The 17,348-nt window shown below is 39.8% G+C and overlaps 1 protein-coding gene across 5 annotated transcripts in view; it reads right to left on the bottom strand.

The window, feature by feature from the left end:
• The window catches only part of LOC127425895 (polyamine-transporting ATPase 13A3-like), a 71,102-nt gene that overhangs the window by 35,818 nt on the left and 17,936 nt on the right, over positions 1 to 17,348 (bottom strand). For 4 of the 5 annotated variants that reach the window (XR_007894707.1, XM_051672188.1, XM_051672186.1 and 1 more), the window contains exons 3-13: positions 12,933 to 13,020; positions 12,627 to 12,800; positions 10,456 to 10,641; positions 10,288 to 10,358; positions 10,118 to 10,201; positions 7,486 to 7,555; positions 7,206 to 7,340; positions 3,687 to 3,759; positions 3,282 to 3,413; positions 1,486 to 1,668; positions 1,238 to 1,395 (exon numbers count right to left, since the gene is read on the bottom strand). Coding sequence is in view for 4 of the 5 variants with exons in the window: in XM_051672188.1 (XP_051528148.1) it covers positions 1,238 to 1,395; positions 1,486 to 1,668; positions 3,282 to 3,413; positions 3,687 to 3,759; positions 7,206 to 7,340; positions 7,486 to 7,555; positions 10,118 to 10,201; positions 10,288 to 10,358; positions 10,456 to 10,641; positions 12,627 to 12,800; positions 12,933 to 12,983 (1,317 nt within the window). In the remaining variant the exon portion in view is untranslated. The remainder of the gene's footprint in view (positions 1 to 1,237; positions 1,396 to 1,485; positions 1,669 to 3,281; positions 3,414 to 3,686; positions 3,760 to 7,205; positions 7,341 to 7,485; positions 7,556 to 10,117; positions 10,202 to 10,287; positions 10,359 to 10,455; positions 10,642 to 12,626; positions 12,801 to 12,932; positions 13,021 to 17,348) is intronic. The other variant, XM_051672187.1, reaches the window with a different exon arrangement.

Here is a 17,348-nt window from a genome sequence, read left to right as displayed (position 1 = left end):
ACAGGATTCTATTAGCATTCACATTCAGTCAAGTGTAGACAGAGTTTAACAACAAACAACATCACCAAAGAATTTGTTTTGTTTCTTTTAACCCTTCAATTCAGTTCAAGAAGGGCCTCTTTACTGTTCAGTACAGGTGTGACTTGTTCTTCCAGAAGGAAAAACAATAACATTTTGCACTTCTTTCAGGATTTTGTTTTTTCAGATCTTGTCTACATATCAATTTTTCGACTTGCTTATGCACAAGCAAATTTATGAACTTCACTAGAATAAAAATCTAGTTAAAACATGAAGAAAGCATGAGAATGTCTCAAGTACTGGGGCAGATTGCTGCCATCTGGTGAAAAAAAGAACAAAAAGAAAACATGACTTGAAAATCATGTTATGACAATAATAGCCAGTAGGTGGCGGCAGTGTTCTATGCAGCCACAACTGTGTAGTAATTCTACATTTTATCACAAGTTATGCATTTGGATATATATTTAAACAATATCAAACTATTGTTTGTGTGCATGTTTTGCACTCTGCATGGTTGTTAGTCTCACTCCATTTCTGTGTGTTTGTTCTGCAATGTTGCTGATTTATAAATTATATTTGACAAATCAAAATAAATATTGCTCTGTGGGTCTGAATATCTCAGTGAGTATTGACGCTGACTATCACCCCTGGAGTCACGAGTTTGAATCCAGGGCATGCTGAGTGACTCCAGCCAGGTCTCCTAAGCAACCAAATTGGCCCGGTTGCTAGGGAGGGTAGAGTCACATGGGGTAACCTCCTCGTGGTCGCTATAATGTGGTTCTCGCTCTCGGTGGGGTGTGTGGCGAGTTGTGTGTGGATGCCGCGGAGAATAGCGTGAAGCCTCCACACGCGCTACGTCTCCATGGTAACGCGCTCAACAAGCCACGTGATAAGATACACGGATTGACGGTCTCAGACACGGAGGCAACTGAGATTCGTCCTCCGCCACCCGGATCGAGGCGAGTCACTACGCCACCACGAGGACTTGGAGCGCATTGGGAATTGGGCATTCCAAATTGGGGAGAAAACACACAAGTAAGTGTATTGTAATTGTAAGTGTCTCATTGGAACACAGATTTGTGCTTTTTTAAATAAAAAGGAGGGACGAGTCGAAATACATTTTTGTGGTAATCAACATTATGTCACAAATGCTGTCGATTGAGATTAACTCGTATTAAACCCTGAATTTTCCTTTAAGACAGTCAAGATAGATAAAAACCTTGTTAATGATTTTCATAGCCAATGAATAGACAAAGACAACACTGGCCACGGCCACGAGACACAGCAGGAACAGGTAGGCATCCCTGTACAGTTTGAAGTCAGTGGGTTTGGGGTACAGTATCGACCGGATGAGCTGCCCTTTAGCAGTGCTGAAACCTGATGAGAAGGAAATATATCTATGAGGTAAAAACTGTAAGCACATACGCTCAAGATTGCCACAGCGCACACACACACACACACACTGACCGGTCCGGACCACCACGGCTTTGACCAGTTCTCCTGTGTAGTAGCGGGTCTGGATGACGTTTGTGCCGCAGAACAGTGTGTGTCTCTTGTGTTCCTCTGTGCTGTAAATTGTGTCTCCATCACCACCACTCTTGTCCTGCTGAGGGTTTGGAAGGTCTGTCTTTGTGACTGGAACACTCTCACCTGCAAATGTAATCTGATGTCTTTATTTAGTTAAATGAATAGCTCACACCAAAAATGAACATTTTGTCATTGTTTACTCATCCTCATGTCGTTCCAAACCTGTATGACTTCCTTCTGTGTAACACAAAACTAGACATATGAAATGTTCTATATCCCAAGTCTTCTGAAGTCATAGGACGAATGGCGACAGACATATCCAGAGGTCGGAGACGGTGAAAATGTGGCAGTATCGAGGCCCTGTGGCGAATAGGGAATACCTATATGGCCATATGAACATCCCGTGGCTTCACCTCCTGCTGGCAGTTCACCATTGCTTTAGTAATCCAGTTCTGTATCATAAATCCCAATCCCAATGGTCCCAATCCCAATGTTTCATGGATGAAAGAAAATCATATGGGTTTGGAGAAGGCCGGCACAATTATGACTAAAATCATAATTGTTGATTATTTCCCTTTATATTGTAATTGCGATTATTAATTCCAATTAATACAATTAACATTAAAATACTTCTGTGTGGGACAACTGCATGCAGATTATTTATAGAGGTGGAACGATAGTTAAATAATAATCTTAAGGCAGATAACCGGGTGATAGTTTTTTTATTTTTATTGATTTATAGAATGATCAAAGATTTCTTAGCCTTTACTTCTTATGACGGGCACATACATTGAGGCTACAACAGTCCAAAATTAATAAAATCTCAAAAGTGCGGAATAAAAAAACGCCTCTGATCGTAAACGCCTCAGATTTGTCATTGTATTCATGCACACAACCTGCTAAAAAATATGTTGTGAATAGAAAATAATAGCGCAATGGAACAGCACCTAAATGGAAATCTGTAATTGACACTTTTGATGATTAGTTAATTGCAGAGGCTTTAATTGTAGTCTAGATCTTTTTTTTTTTTTCAATTCATTGTGCAGCCCTAGTTTGGAGTGACAGTGTGGAGGGTGAGTAAACAATTTACATTTTTGTGGTGAACCTTTCAGCACTCATAAAATAAATATTTGTTACAAAAGATAATACTGGCAATTACTAAAAGTATTATGTTTTCAGGGGTCTGGGTATCTCAGCGAGTATTGACGCTGACTATCACACCTGGAGTCGCGAGTTCGAATCCAGGGCGTGCTCAGTGGCTCCAGCCAGGTCTCCTAAGCAACCAAATTGGCCCGGTTGCTAGGGAGGGTAGAGTCACATGCGGTAACCTCCTCGTGGTCGCTATAATGTGGTTCTCGCTCTCAGTGGGGCGTGTGGCGAGTTGTGCGTGGATCGTGGAGAATAGCGTGAAGCCTCCACACGCGCTACGTCTCCACGGTAACGCACTCAACAAGCCACGTGATAAGATGCGCGGACTGGCGGTCTCAGATGCGGAGGCAACTGAGATTCATCCTCCGTCACCCGGATTGAGGCGAGTCACTACGCCACCATGAGGACTTAGAGCGCATTGGGAATTGGGCATTCCAAATTGGGGAAAAAAAAAAAGTGTTTTTTTTTATTTATTTTTTTTTTATACATGATTGATAACAAATGGGAATATGCTATGGTCATCAACTAAAGTTAATTAATTATAATGTCCTGATTTTTAAATTATTTCTCACATAGTGGCCAATCACCTGTTAGCATGCTCTCATTAACAATGCAGGTTCCACAGATGAGCACTGCGTCACATGGCATGATGGTCCCGTTACTGGGAATGACAATGACATCACCGGGGACCAGGTCTGTGGACAGGGCTTCCTCTGTTTCTGTGTGGCACAAAAATGTTAAAACAGGAGAGAGAGAGAGAGAGAGAGAGAGAGAGAGAGAGAGAGAGATGAAATAAAAAAAAGCACAATTGAACTGTCTCAGCAGATCACTTATTACCCACGCTCCCTTGCACAGGAAGCAGCCTGCTGACTCATCGTGACTTTGGTCACAGCGCCAGATGCCCTGATGCAGGTAATCCAGGCCTCATTACAAGCATGCCCATTTTAGAGTGAGAAAAATGCAGTTTTCAGTAAATCTGAATGGCACCGTACCGTTTTCGCCCCTGTAGATGGTCACTCGAACAGTACTGTGTGTTGCCACCATGTCGTGTAGCATTACATATTGCTGGGAAAAAAAACAAAAAAACGTTCCTGTGATGAACAAATAAACATTGACAGCATAGATGATCTAACAGGCATAAAAAAAACACACATGAACTGATAACAGACTTTAGTTACGCAATCAGCACATGATAAGCATCCCATCCCTGACCTCAAACCCCCCCGCTGACGAACACCACCTCCCCGTCGCTGGATAAACTCTTCACTAACGTCAGAGCCTAACTACGGTGTCTGCGTTACGACTGCTCTGAGATCAGTATGAAGTGGAGTTTTAAAGACAACATAAAAAAATAAAAAAATAGATAAATGTCTCTTACTGGGCACTGCAGACCAAAGAGAAATCAAGAGTGGTGTTTGCCCGTGCAAAATACACTGCCACACTGCCGAGTGGTTTTTGGGTGGTGTTTTATTTACCACTAGGTGAAAATAATAAGTCTGACTGAACGAACAGCAGGGTGAGACTAACCCTCCCCAACAACCACTGAGATTATAAATTAATAATGATAATAATACAAAATATTTCAAATAAATTTCTTGCCATCTGGCGCCATACTTTACATACAAAAGATTTTCAAATTGCAGGAACTTACTACTTTACAACGCTCATCCAAAAAACTCAAGAATAAAATGTTAATTGTTAATTACACAGACGCCAGTACTTATTCAGATTATTTTTTAAGTGAAGGCTAGAGCAAGCATATATTACTTGTTTTTGTATTGTTTAAATTAGGGCTGTCAATCAATTTAAATATTTAATAGAATTAATTCCATGGTATGCAATTAATCGCATACATATTCGCCCCTCAAATAACAATAATTCAATAAATATATAATAATTAAATAATTATAAATAGTTACATTTAAATTATAAATAAAATATTGTAAACAAATAATACAGATCATTAAAATCAATTATTTTGGCACACAATTAAAGCATTAAAAAAGACAAAGTGGCTTTAGAAGTCAATATATTGTTTATTTCCATATTTATGAACATAAGCCAATCACTGACCTGCAGTTCACAGCAATCTATTTTGCAACTGAATTTGTCAATCAGTCTGAGATTTATCAAAAGGGATTGTTTGAGAATGTGTCAATGTACACCTGCATCAGACGGATAGTTTAAAACTTAGAAAAACACGTCTTGAGATCCCTAAGATCGGTTTTGCATTTCAAGTTGTGTTTGAACGCAATAACTTGTTCTCATCTTGTGCTGTCTGCTGTCAGTAAGTGTGGTTTGTTCTCTGTATAAGCTGCTCATTGTCTATACAGCTGGAGTTTCACTTACTGCCCCCTGCAGAAAACAGGTGGTACTACAAGCTTGAATTGATCAGATATAAGGAATATTTCTTATTACGGTCTGGGGACATGATTAATTGCTTTATTTTTTTACACATTATCTTTTGTATAATTAACTGCACTGAATTAACGTGTTAAATCGACAGCTCTAGTTTAAACTGACATTCCTGCAAACATGAATAATAAGCACTATATTTCTTACCGCAGTCAAATTAAACTGAACCAGAACCGCTTGGACCTGTATACGCCATGATCATTAGCGATCCGCACCAAACCATGACTTAAAGTTTTTGAAGAAAAAATACTGTTCAAGGAATGTGTCTGCAAATGTGACTTTTTCACCAAAGTCATCTCCATGCTGGAGCGTTTCAAGTTTGATACGGGACACTTGCTGATTTCAATTTGAATTATTGTAGGCTAATTTAAAAAAAGAATGTTACAAACTAGGATGAACTTGTTTTTAATGAGTAAATTTGCTACCATAATCTAATAAATAGGTTTAAATCCAAGCATTGCACTACTTTACCCATTAAACTCAATGGAAGGGGGTGCTATATTGCGAAAAAAAGTTTATGCTTAAAACGTTAAAATGTCCATATACATAAGTCAGACATATGAGGTATCATCACTTCTGCATTTATTTTACATAACAAAATAATGCCTCAAAACATTTGCGTTGAAAATTAGCACCCCCTAGAGGTAATGCGGTAGAAATATTTATATGAAAATAAAAGTCCTTCACATAGCACATAAATGGACAAGTCATATATCAAATGAAAGCTCTGATTCTCAGGAATGTGACTGTACAGTTTATTTTGTTGCCCTAATACGACAGTTCAAAAGATTTACAAAAGAATCACAAAGTGAAATATGATTTCTGTAAGTCATCAAATACAAACGTCTCATTTATGCTATGATAACTGCTGCTGGAAGCCCCAAATAGCTAAAAACTTTATATCTGCTTTTATCTTAGGCAGTTCTCTTAAATATTTGCCATTTTTACTTGTCTGTGAGCTTGTTTGTCTGAATAATCCAATGTTATATCTTAGATGTCCAGAACAAAATATGCCACCCAGAAGGAAAAGCATGTAAAACAAATCATCAGAAAAATGTTTTTGACTACTGATGATAACATGTTATATATCAAAGAGGATGATCTCAGCTTTCTAATGACACCTTGATTACACTTCTAGTCCACTCAGAGGCCGAGATATTCAGTGAAATAATGAGGGTGGTGCTTGAACTGAAAATTAGACTGAATGTCTATGGACGAGCACATCTGTGAGGGATAAAATGTGTTAGAGCGCCACCTACATTTCAGATCTGTATATTGTGATGGAATGTGATAGAGAAAAAACACTTTCTAGAGCGGAATGAGACTTTTCAAAGTGAGCTTGAGTGAACAGAACCAGAATTACATGTTTACAAATGTATTTAAAAAAAAAAAAAAATATCATAAGACTATAAACACATACAGTATTTATTAATAATTGGAGTCTTGTTTTTTTATTTGGGAGGCTCTCTCAAAAATGAGATTTTTTTTTTTTTGCAGTTAGTCCACAGTATGTGTGAATGGTGAGCTTTTAAATTTGAGTGTGAAAAATTGCGGGCGGCAGCCCAAAAAATGCACCAATGTTTAAGAGGTAAATTGAATTTTAAAAATGTACAATTATTTCAGAAATGAAGATATTCTCCTTACATGTTTGCAGTGATCGGTCACAGCAACTCAAATGATTCCTTTCTTACTAGTCATTAAGGTTTGACTTGTAGTGGGGAAACTTATCTTAGACCAGCAGCAAGGATCAGCATCATCCCTGAGTGGCAACTGGAATTCTCTATCGACAAGGAGCGTGTTTACATGCACATTTATTCATTGATTATGCTTAACAAGCCGACAACGTGTATGTGGTCATGTAAACAGCTTTCCTTTATCGATGTAAAGTTACAAACCGCTTAATAAACCAATTGGGGGGCCTGGATAGCTCAGCGGGTAAAGAAGCTGACTATCACACATGGAGTCGTGAGTTCGAATCCAGGGCGTGCTAAGTGACTCCAGCCAGGTCTCCTAAGCAACCAAATTGGCCCAGTTGCTAGGGAATGAATATTATGTTTAACTGTGAAATATGTCAATTGACTTTCAAGCCTGCTTACCTTTTTAATAGTGTAGAGCGAGGTAGCTATTGATATAACTGACATGACGATGATGGCCATTGCGTAGTAATAATATTCATCAGTACACCAGAGGATAACACTGAAGAGCTGGAAGATGTAGAAAGGATTGAGGACCTTAAAGAGAGAGAGAGAGAGAGAGAGAGAGTTCCTTTATTCAATTTCCTAAGCAGTTATAATGAAAACAGCAGAGTCAGCAGTGCTGCGTCATGCCATTCTCTGGCCTGAGTCAGTTTCACTGAAACACAAGAGTCGCTCGTACCTCCTTTATTAGCAGCTTGAAAAGAGAAGGCACTTTCACGTCTATTTCATTCAGTCCGAAAAAATATCTCCTAAACAGATAAGAGAGAGAGAGACACATCTTGAGTTTATAATGCGTTCTGCTGCACATGCAGTACATAGTTTGTGTACAGTGATGTGTAATCCACTCAGATAGAGATCGACTGCCACCGGCAGCTCATTATACACACAGACGAATGATGTAGTCTAGTGGTTAATCAGAAGTTTGTTGGTTCCAGTGATGAGGAGAAACTAACTAAGAGAGGCAACACTACTCACTGAACTACGTGTTTCAGTAGTGTGACAGTAGCTCAGCTACTTTCATAATAGTGTAACGAGTCACAAAACATTTGTCACATTATATTGTGAAGACAGAAATGGAGTTTAGGGAAAAATCAAACACACTCAACTAAACTGGACTGTCTCTTATATATAGTGCTGGGAAAACCAAAATCACTTAAGTGAATCGGTTCTTTTGGACAGTTCGTGTATATAAACCGGTTCAAATAAACGATTCATTTATAAGCATTGGCAACTCCGATTCATTTTAGTGAGTTGGTTCTTTTGGACAGTTCATGTAAATGTAGTAGTTCACAGAAATGATTCACTGATTCACTTTAGACCTGTGTAGCCTTAAAGGGACTTAATCTTCTTTTTGGGATGCAAAATATTTAGTTAATTGTGGTTGTTTATCACTATATTTCCATTCAGTTAGGGTGTTTTCTAGTTTTATTTAGCATACATTTATACAGTATGTTTAATTTAACGCTGTCACCCTAATTAAAGACATATCAGCAATAGGTCGACCGATAGTGGATTTTGCCGATACTGCTAACTAAGGTGGTGGAAAAGGCAGATAACCGATTAGTCGGCCGATAGCTTAAAAAAGTATTTATAGAATTATTTATAAAAATTGTCTTAGTCTTTCCATACTACGACGGGACAGGTACAGAGGTGATAAGAGTCCAAAATAAATACAATCCCAATAATAATGAGAAAAAAAAAAAACTTACGATTTGCAGAATAATGCGGGACTTTGAACTATAAACAAGCCCGAAACACACAGGGGACTCTTAGTTTGAAATGAGGGAGACATGGCTATGTTGCAATGCTCTATATTGAAGTATTAACCAAATTAATCTTTTTATAGCCTATATCTTCACCAGATGACGGGTTTTGTATATATATACACATGTAACATATAAAGTTGGAGACCCGATATGTGCGCTGTTGAGGCACGTTTCCATATAGTCGCGTTTTGCATTGCATGCCCTCGCTTTAATTTAGATGCTTGTTATGTAATAAAAATAACAAAATAGGCAGTGAAGTGAGGATACAAATATGGATAAATATATGGATGAATATGGTCATGGATGAAAGATTAAGAAACACAAAAAGGAACAAAAAAATACAAGTAAACTATGTGCAACTGTCGCCAGATTTCTACCGATAACCGATAGTGCCAAAAAGCAACTATCGGCACCGATTAATCTGTAAAAACGATATATCGGTCTACCTCTAATATCAGGTGATATTTAATTCTGCAATGAAAACTTTTAATGAATGAATGTAAGTAGGGGTGACAGAGGGGGGTCATGTACATGATGCAGGTGGGACTCAAACCGGGGGCTTCATGAGCCAATAGCTCAGATTTTAATTTAGCTGGAAAATATGCAGCTGTACTGTAACTCAATGACAGCTATAAATTCAAAATCACACTTTTGCAGGAAAACAATGGCATATGCTGATGCTTCAGCACTATAATAACCTATTCTCACAATTTCGACAAAACCTCATCCATGTTAACCATCTAGATAACTTTACTTTGGTGACATAATTAAAGCAATAGTTCAGTCAGAAATGATCATTCTCTCATCATTTACACATCCTTATGCCGTCTCAAACTCGTACGTCTTCCTTTCTTCTGTGAAACACAAATGAAGATATTTTGTTGGAGATATGATGTGTTTATGTCCATACAATACAAGTCAATGGGATCCAAAAAGGACATAAAGGCATCACTAAAGTAATCCATATGACTCCAGTGGTTTAATCCATGTCTTCTGAAGCCATACGATCGGTTTTGGGTGAGAAACAGACCAAAATATAACTCCTTTTCACTATAAATCTTGACATCTGCAGTCTCCTTGGAGCGATCGTTAATTGAAGCTTGATTACACTTCCTCACGCTTCAGAAGACATGGATTAAACCACTGGAGTCATATGGATTACTTTGATGATGCATTTATGTCCTTTATGGATCTCATTGACTTGTATTGTATGGATATAAACACATCATATCTCCAACAAAATATCTTCATTTGTGTTCTGCAGAAGAAAGAAAGTCATACGAGTTTGAGACAACACAAGGATGAGTAAATGATCAGAGAATTATCATTTCTGACTGAACTATTCCTTAAAGTTTCTTTCAAAGCATCACCAAACCAAAGGTTTAGCTTTGCAAGACACAAGAACGCATGTAAGACGTAGTGACAACGTGTGCGCTGGGCAGATAGGGTTCCATCAACAGACCCGAATCTCTTTCACACCGACTCCAGGCCATCCTTACTGTTGAGTCCTGCAATCGACATTCACATCCAGGTGAAGTGTTTTACCTGTACTCCTGCTGGTTTTTGCTGAGCCCTGCACTGTGCTTTGAGTGAATGGATGAGCAGGACATGCCCAGATCCTCCAGGCCTCTGTAGATCAGACAACAGTATTAACAACAGTATCAGAAGTTCACAGAGCAGAATTTACACGATTATAATCCGATATGCCTCCTTACGTCAACACTTCAAAGTTCTGGATGGTGTCATTCCAAAAGTATTTAGTGCTATGGAGGGTAAAATAACGGATCTGTAGAAAAAAAAAAAATCTGATTCGTGTTTATCCGAGGCTCAACTGCAGTTTGGTTGATATCTGTATAATTGCAGAATTCGCTTTTTTGGAGTACCTGCAGTACCTGTACATGTTGGTCCCCCGTGTTCCTGGTGATTTTATCAGGAGCGGAGTCAGATGTGTTGTGGGCATGGTCATTGGCCTGAAGGGATGCGGTCTGAGGTACCAGGCTGTCGTAAGCGTTCTTCCCAGGGGCCAGCATTACCCGAACCTTCGCTCGAAACCAGCGTTTAAACTCGTCCTATAAACAGACACGTAAATAACAAACATAAGGTATTCTAGGTGTTATATTTACTAAAAAATGAGTCACTCAGTTTAACGAGTGCTGTAATAGCTTATGTCGGTATGCCAGGGCTGGGCGATATGTAAAAAATATTTTATAGATAATTGCCTTAAAAATATTACGATATCTTATTATATCGTCAACCCCCCGCTGAGGGTCGTTTAATATTTTTGCTTTAAAAATGTAATTCATTTATTGAAACACGAAAAACGTAAAAATTCAAATTGCACTTTAAATTAAATAAAAATAACCACCATCCCAAATCCAAACATTTACCATCACGCAAGTATTCGTCTACGACAACAGGTGGGAAATTACTAATAGCCTAAAAAATTAAGAACTAAAGACAATTATAAATGTAAAGATAATAATAATAATAATTTAAAAAAATCAACCATTACCTATAGAAAGATCAACATTTCATTTTAGGTGTAAGCCTAATAAATTTCCTTGTGTTCCCAAAATAATGCTGCCAAATGTGTCTTATCGAATTTGTGTTTGTATTGTGTTTCGTTAATACAGTTAATGCTGCATAAAGACAATAAAATACAACAAAAGTTTAGGTTCAAGGTGAACACGGTCTTGTATTATTTTATGATTTAATCACTTTCATCTTTGTTTCTTTAATACAAAGATATATTTGAGCGAACCTGCAGAGTTGCGTTCACAATGTATGTTAAGCGTGAACTGCTCCATGGAAATAAAGCAAATTAAACTCACAGCACCTCCTGAGATGGTTTGAGGTCATTTGCAGCATTCCCATACACAACACTATTCTTGCAAACCGTTTTCAGATGACTACAACAGTGAAGAGTGAGAACTCTTTACATGCACATATTCCACGAGACGCAAGAGTGACTCCAGCCAGGTCTCCGAAGCAACCAAATTGGCCTGGTTGCTAGGGAGGGTAGAGTCACATGGGGTAACCTCCTTGTGGTCGCGATTAGTGGTTCTCGCTCTCAATGGGGCGTGTGGTAAGTTGTACATGGATCGTGGAGAGTAGCATGAGCCTCCACATGCTGTGAGTCTCCGCGGTGTCATGCACAACGAGTCACGTGATAAGATGCACGGATTGACGGTCTTAGAAGCGGAGGACAACTGAGACTTGTCCTCCGCCACCCGGATTGAGGTGAGTAACCGCACCACCACAAGGACCTACTAAGTAGTGGGAATTGGGCATTCCAAATTGGGGAGAAAAGGGGATAAAAAAAATAAATAATAAAAAAATAAAGTGTGTTTCTTCAAGCACGTGTCTTTGCATTTAACAGCCTTTCTTGTCATGTGTTACTCTAAGACATTTTACAGGTCTTAAACCACTGTTTCGGGTAGATTACCCGCTCATGAAATACCTGCATTTGGACGAGGAGCTGGATTCAGCCTAGTCACATCTGGCAGATAGCGGGTGCACATTTCACAACCTGGGCTATTGTTTAATATATCTGCCAACTTCCCAGATCCATGGTTTTGTCATTTACCGATATTGTCGATCATTGTCTGTCAATGAGTGTCGATATTGGCATCGGGAGATTTGTAAGACATCGTCGATATCTGATAACATCATCCTATCGCCCAGCCCTATATGCCAGCATTCACGTGACAATATAAACATAATTACAGTGCTATAATTACAACCACCAGTCATTCACGATTGTCTACAAAGAGTTAACTCAGAGTTGAGGGTTATCTGCCGAGCTAGAACATGACGTTTTTTCAATGAAGTGATGATAGCATCTTTTTTCCCATAATGAAAATGAATGGATCTCCTTTTGTGTTCCATGGAAGAAAGCCACACGAGTTTGGAACAACATGAGGGTGAGCAAATATTTCATATTTAGATGCACTATCCCTTCGACTATCAAGATAGATCAACAGAAAGCCTTCAGCACATCTAAAACTGAGATGACAACCACATGCAAACAGTTAAATACACATTGAAGACATACAGTGCTTCGTAAGAGGGCGACTTCGGCATCTCTGATGGCGGTCCGTGTGCATGTGGCCTTCACGCACCATTCAGGCATCCAATAGAGCAGCAGGAAGAGAAAACCGCCCGTACAGAGACCGCCGACTGCCACCAGAACCAGCTTCCATCGGCACAGCCGATATCCACTCAACTCCTAGAGAGAGATAACCAGAAACAATACAACTTTTGGAAGTAGCATTTATTACAACAAAGCATGACAATTTAACGGTGCATGCAAACAGAGCAATTGAGAGATCGAGGAGGGATAAACAGAAAGAAAACATACCATCTCATCCTCCAAACCCTTGTTGACAATCTTCACGTCTTCCTTCTCCATCCTGATCTTCAGTCCTGCCTGGAAAACTGCTGCTCTCCTGCAACCACACGCAGAGAACACACGCTGACTGTGTGTGTATGTTGTACAGGAAAAGTTGTGTGCAGGGGCCCAACAACAGCTGTTATATCATTGGCTGTATTGACAACCAGCTGACCAGAGATGACACACACACTCATGTGCACACTTACACACAAACATTGAGAGGAACTTCCTGCGAGTCATGATCCCGAGTGCTACAGCTGAGTGCCACGCCGTGGGTGTTTTCAGCACAGCTATCAAACCATTGGGTTATCTTTAAAATCACAATCATATTCACACACTTATCAGCCGTTTTATTTAATCACGAGGAAGAGGGAGATTAATGGTTGAATAATGTTGAGAAGTGACAGGAATGCCTAGTGTGTAGTTGAGCTCTTTGCAGAGGATGATGCATCAGGAAACTGAGGAAGAACATCAGGTCAATCATTCTACAGCTCTTTCAAGCTCTCATAATCATTACACACATTCAATCCATCATTATCAACAGACCACCAGCCAGACAAAGTCTCGGCCATAAAAGACGCCTTTTCCCGCATCATAAAAGTATTCCGGTAACCTTCTTTACATAGTTTATCTTCTCCCTTCATTTTAGGGTGAATCTCATGAAACCTTTCAAGAAAAGGTCGCGTTTCGGTCACATTTCACTCCAAAATTAAAATAAGAAAATACATATTGCAAAAAGAAAATTATTAAAATTATTTTTCATGACAATTATGTGCCACAAATTCTCAATGGAATAAATACCATAATGCAAATAAATAATGTATATAGGTTATAATTATTCATCATGGTAGTATCTGTTGCACACCTTTTAATTTATGCTAATTTTAGAAATTTGTATCCATACAAAAAGTCACAATAGTCCCTTTTACAAAAACAGCCCCAAAAAAAATAACTGCATTTTTCTGTTTAGAGGTGATGTGTGAACACGGCCTGTTTGAAGATACCAGTAAATCAGCTCTGGCAATTTCCCTGAATGAGAAGTTGTAACAAAACCTGAAAAGTTCAGTTGTTTTGCGATGTGTGAACGCGGCCGTAAGATTAACGGTTTGAGCACGTACGAGGTCAGCAAAACTGAAAAAAGACAAAAACCATTGCATGTGTGAATAGCAGCGGTACATTTACCAGTAAAGGCAATTCTACAGTTTTACTGCAATTTAACGGGTTTAACCCTTCATGCTCTGAAGGTTTTTTTGGGGGGGGTTTTTTTTCTCTCCCCTTTTTCTCCCCAATCTGGAATGCCCAATTCCCAATGCGCTCTAAGTCCTCGTGGTGGTGTAGTGACTCGCCTCAATCCGGGTGGCGGAGGACGAATCTCAGTTACCTCCACGTCTGAGACCATCAATCCGCGCATCTTATCACGTGACTTGTTGAGTGCGTTACTATGGAGACATCACGCTATTCTCCGCGGCATCCACGCACAACTCACCACGCACCACACCGAGAGCGAGAACCACTAATCGTGACCACGAGGAGGTTACCCCATGTGACTCTACCCTCCCAAGCAACCGGGCCAATTTGGTTGCTTAGGAGACCTGACTGGAGTCACTCAGCACGCCCTGGATTCGAACTCACGACTCCAGGTGTGATAGTCAGCGTCAATACTCGCTGAGACACCTAGGCCCCCTCTTAAGGTGTTTTTAAAGATTTCCTGTTTCAGTGGCATACCCAAAATGAAATGCTTATAACTCGAAGGGTCAAGTGTTTGGTGTCATTTTAAAGAAAGCATTTCAGATTTTTTAATGATATAGATTATGATAAATTGAGACTCTCAGACTAAGAAACTGCTGAAAAGTCCCCCCCCCAAGAAAATTGAGCCAAATATGTACTTTGTTATTTTTCAGATTTTATATTATATCTCTCTAGATGTAAATGAGGTAGCTCCGAAAAACTGCTTTTGTTTTGTTCCTATCACGTCAACTGTAAAGGGAAATTGTGTGTTGATATGACAAAGCAATCAAAATAATTTATCATAATGTCCAAAAACGTCTCCAAACAAATAAAACATAATAATTGTACATAAGAACTAATTACACATGCAAACACAACAATGACTAAAGGTTTGTATAACATGCAGACTAGGGCTGAAAGGATTAGTTGACATTGTCGACAAAATTTAGTCGAATAGTCGTTTGATCTCATTTAACGTAACGAGATCATATGAAACTAATGATGGCACGTGAGAGAAGCACTGCAACTCGCGACTGACTGAGGAGAGGAAGAATTACACAGATCACAGTCCAGATGCACTGTAAACTTTCCAAACAGCTTCAGCTGATGTAGATCACAAAGTATGAGGAAATTATACAAAAACACAAAACAAGTAAATACATAAGCATTCTCCTTGTGGAATACAGCAGAGCCGGAGCTGACTCACAGCTTAAGCAAAATTTGTGTGTCAGAGCGTCTTTAAAGGAAACACCCCGGCGTTACATCTTAAATGCATCATTTATTAAAGCTCAAATAATACGTAAGCAGGTCATGTAAATAAGTATAAACTGCGAAACTGGCCTTTCTCTGTGCGGTCAGTGCCACTTCTATGAGTTGTGTGATGTGACCCGATCTGAGGGGCAGAGATTGAAATTGCATCCGGCTGATGCACACTCTCCACACGCTTGCTCCAGTTAGATTATTACGTGATGGCTCTCCACGAAGTGAACCATAATACATGTGTTGCGGTGTGTACCTTATGAAGAAAATCAGCGATATGCAGCTCTATTAAGAAGAGAAAGTTTGTTTTTGGAGAGTTAAAGATGGAACGATGTGAATAAAAAGGTGAGAGAGGGTAGTTGTGACGAGGAGGAGGGCGGGGCCGGGCCGTGACTACGCACGCCCGGCCCCCAATCAGGCTAATCAGCCGAGGAGAGGGATAAATGCAGTTGGATGGAGCAGTTCAGGAGAGAGAGAGCCACACACAGCTGAGGTATGTGCATTTGTGTTTGTGTCTTTTTGTTTCATTAAATATTACTTTGTCTGTTCAGCTGGTTCCCCCTGGTACCTCGGACTGATCATTGAGGCACATGGCTTTTCCTACCACTGCTACGTAGATGACACGCAGCTCTATCTGTCGTTCCAGCCTGATGACCCGACTGTCTCAGCTCGTATATCTGCCTGCCTCTCGAACATTTCAGCCTGAAGAAACGCCACCTTAAGCTCAACCTTTTCAAGACAGAACTCCTCGTGATCCCAGCCAACCCATCTGCTGACCACAACCTCACTATTCATCTTGGGTCAACTACACTAACACCAACCAGAACAGCCTGGAACCTGGGAGTGGTGGTAGATGACCAGCTTAATTGCACTGCACACATCTCATCAACCGGATTCATGCTCTACAACATCAGGAAAATCAGACCTCTTCTGTCTTAATATGCTGCACAGCTCCTGGTCCAAGCTCTAGTCATTTCAAGACGGGACTACTGCAATGCTCTGTTGGCTGGCCTCCCAGCTAACACACTTAAGCCACTGCAGATGATCCAGAATGCAGCAGCGCGACTGGTCTTCAATCAGCCAAAAAGGGCTCATGTCACCCCACTCTTGATTTCACTTCACTGGCTACATGTAGCTGCCCGCATTAAATTCAAGGCTTTGACTCTGGCCTTCAGGACAGCCAATGGAACCACACCCTCTTCAATTCAATTCTCCAGGTCTATGCTCCAACTCACTCTCTGCAATCTATGAACGAGCGGCACCTGATGGTCCCATACAAAGAGGCTCAAAGTCTATTTCACGATCGTTCACTTTCTCTGTTCCACTGTGGTGGAATGAGCTTCCAACATCCACATCTTCCAGCTGAAAAAACATCTGTTCCACGAGCCCTTAACCAACCCACACTAACTGCACTTACTATTGAACTAAAATTTGCACTTAAATGTACACACACAAAGTCTTTCTTCTGCACTAGCACCTATACTACCTGAGCCACCTTGAGAACCTGACAGTGCAATACTATAGATATTGTTGAACTTTGTATGACAAATTGCTTGCTATGTTCCTCATTTGTAAGTCGCTTTGGATAAAAGCATCTGCTAAATGACTAAATGTAAATGCTCTGCCCTCCTATTGGCCAGGCTCTGAGCCAATCATGCAGCTTGTATTTACAAAGTGATGGAATGCTCGTGTCTTGCTCACATATCGCCATAAATATACCACAGTATTACAGGCTAGTGAGGACAGTCTACTCACTCCTGATGCAAAGTCTACTCCAAATGTATGCTGCCTTCTAAGATACAGTACTGTGCAAAAGTCTTAAGCACATAAGATGTTTCACAAAAAACATTTGTCTTAAGATGGTTATTTATATCTTCAGCTTTATTGTGTCAATAG

Source organism: Myxocyprinus asiaticus, chromosome 35 (assembly GCF_019703515.2).
Source record: "Myxocyprinus asiaticus isolate MX2 ecotype Aquarium Trade chromosome 35, UBuf_Myxa_2, whole genome shotgun sequence".
In the NCBI taxonomy this organism is placed as follows: Eukaryota; Metazoa; Chordata; class Actinopteri; order Cypriniformes; family Catostomidae; genus Myxocyprinus; species Myxocyprinus asiaticus.
Note: the sequence above shows the minus strand (reverse complement) of the source record. Positions and strands in the feature narration are given on the sequence as shown.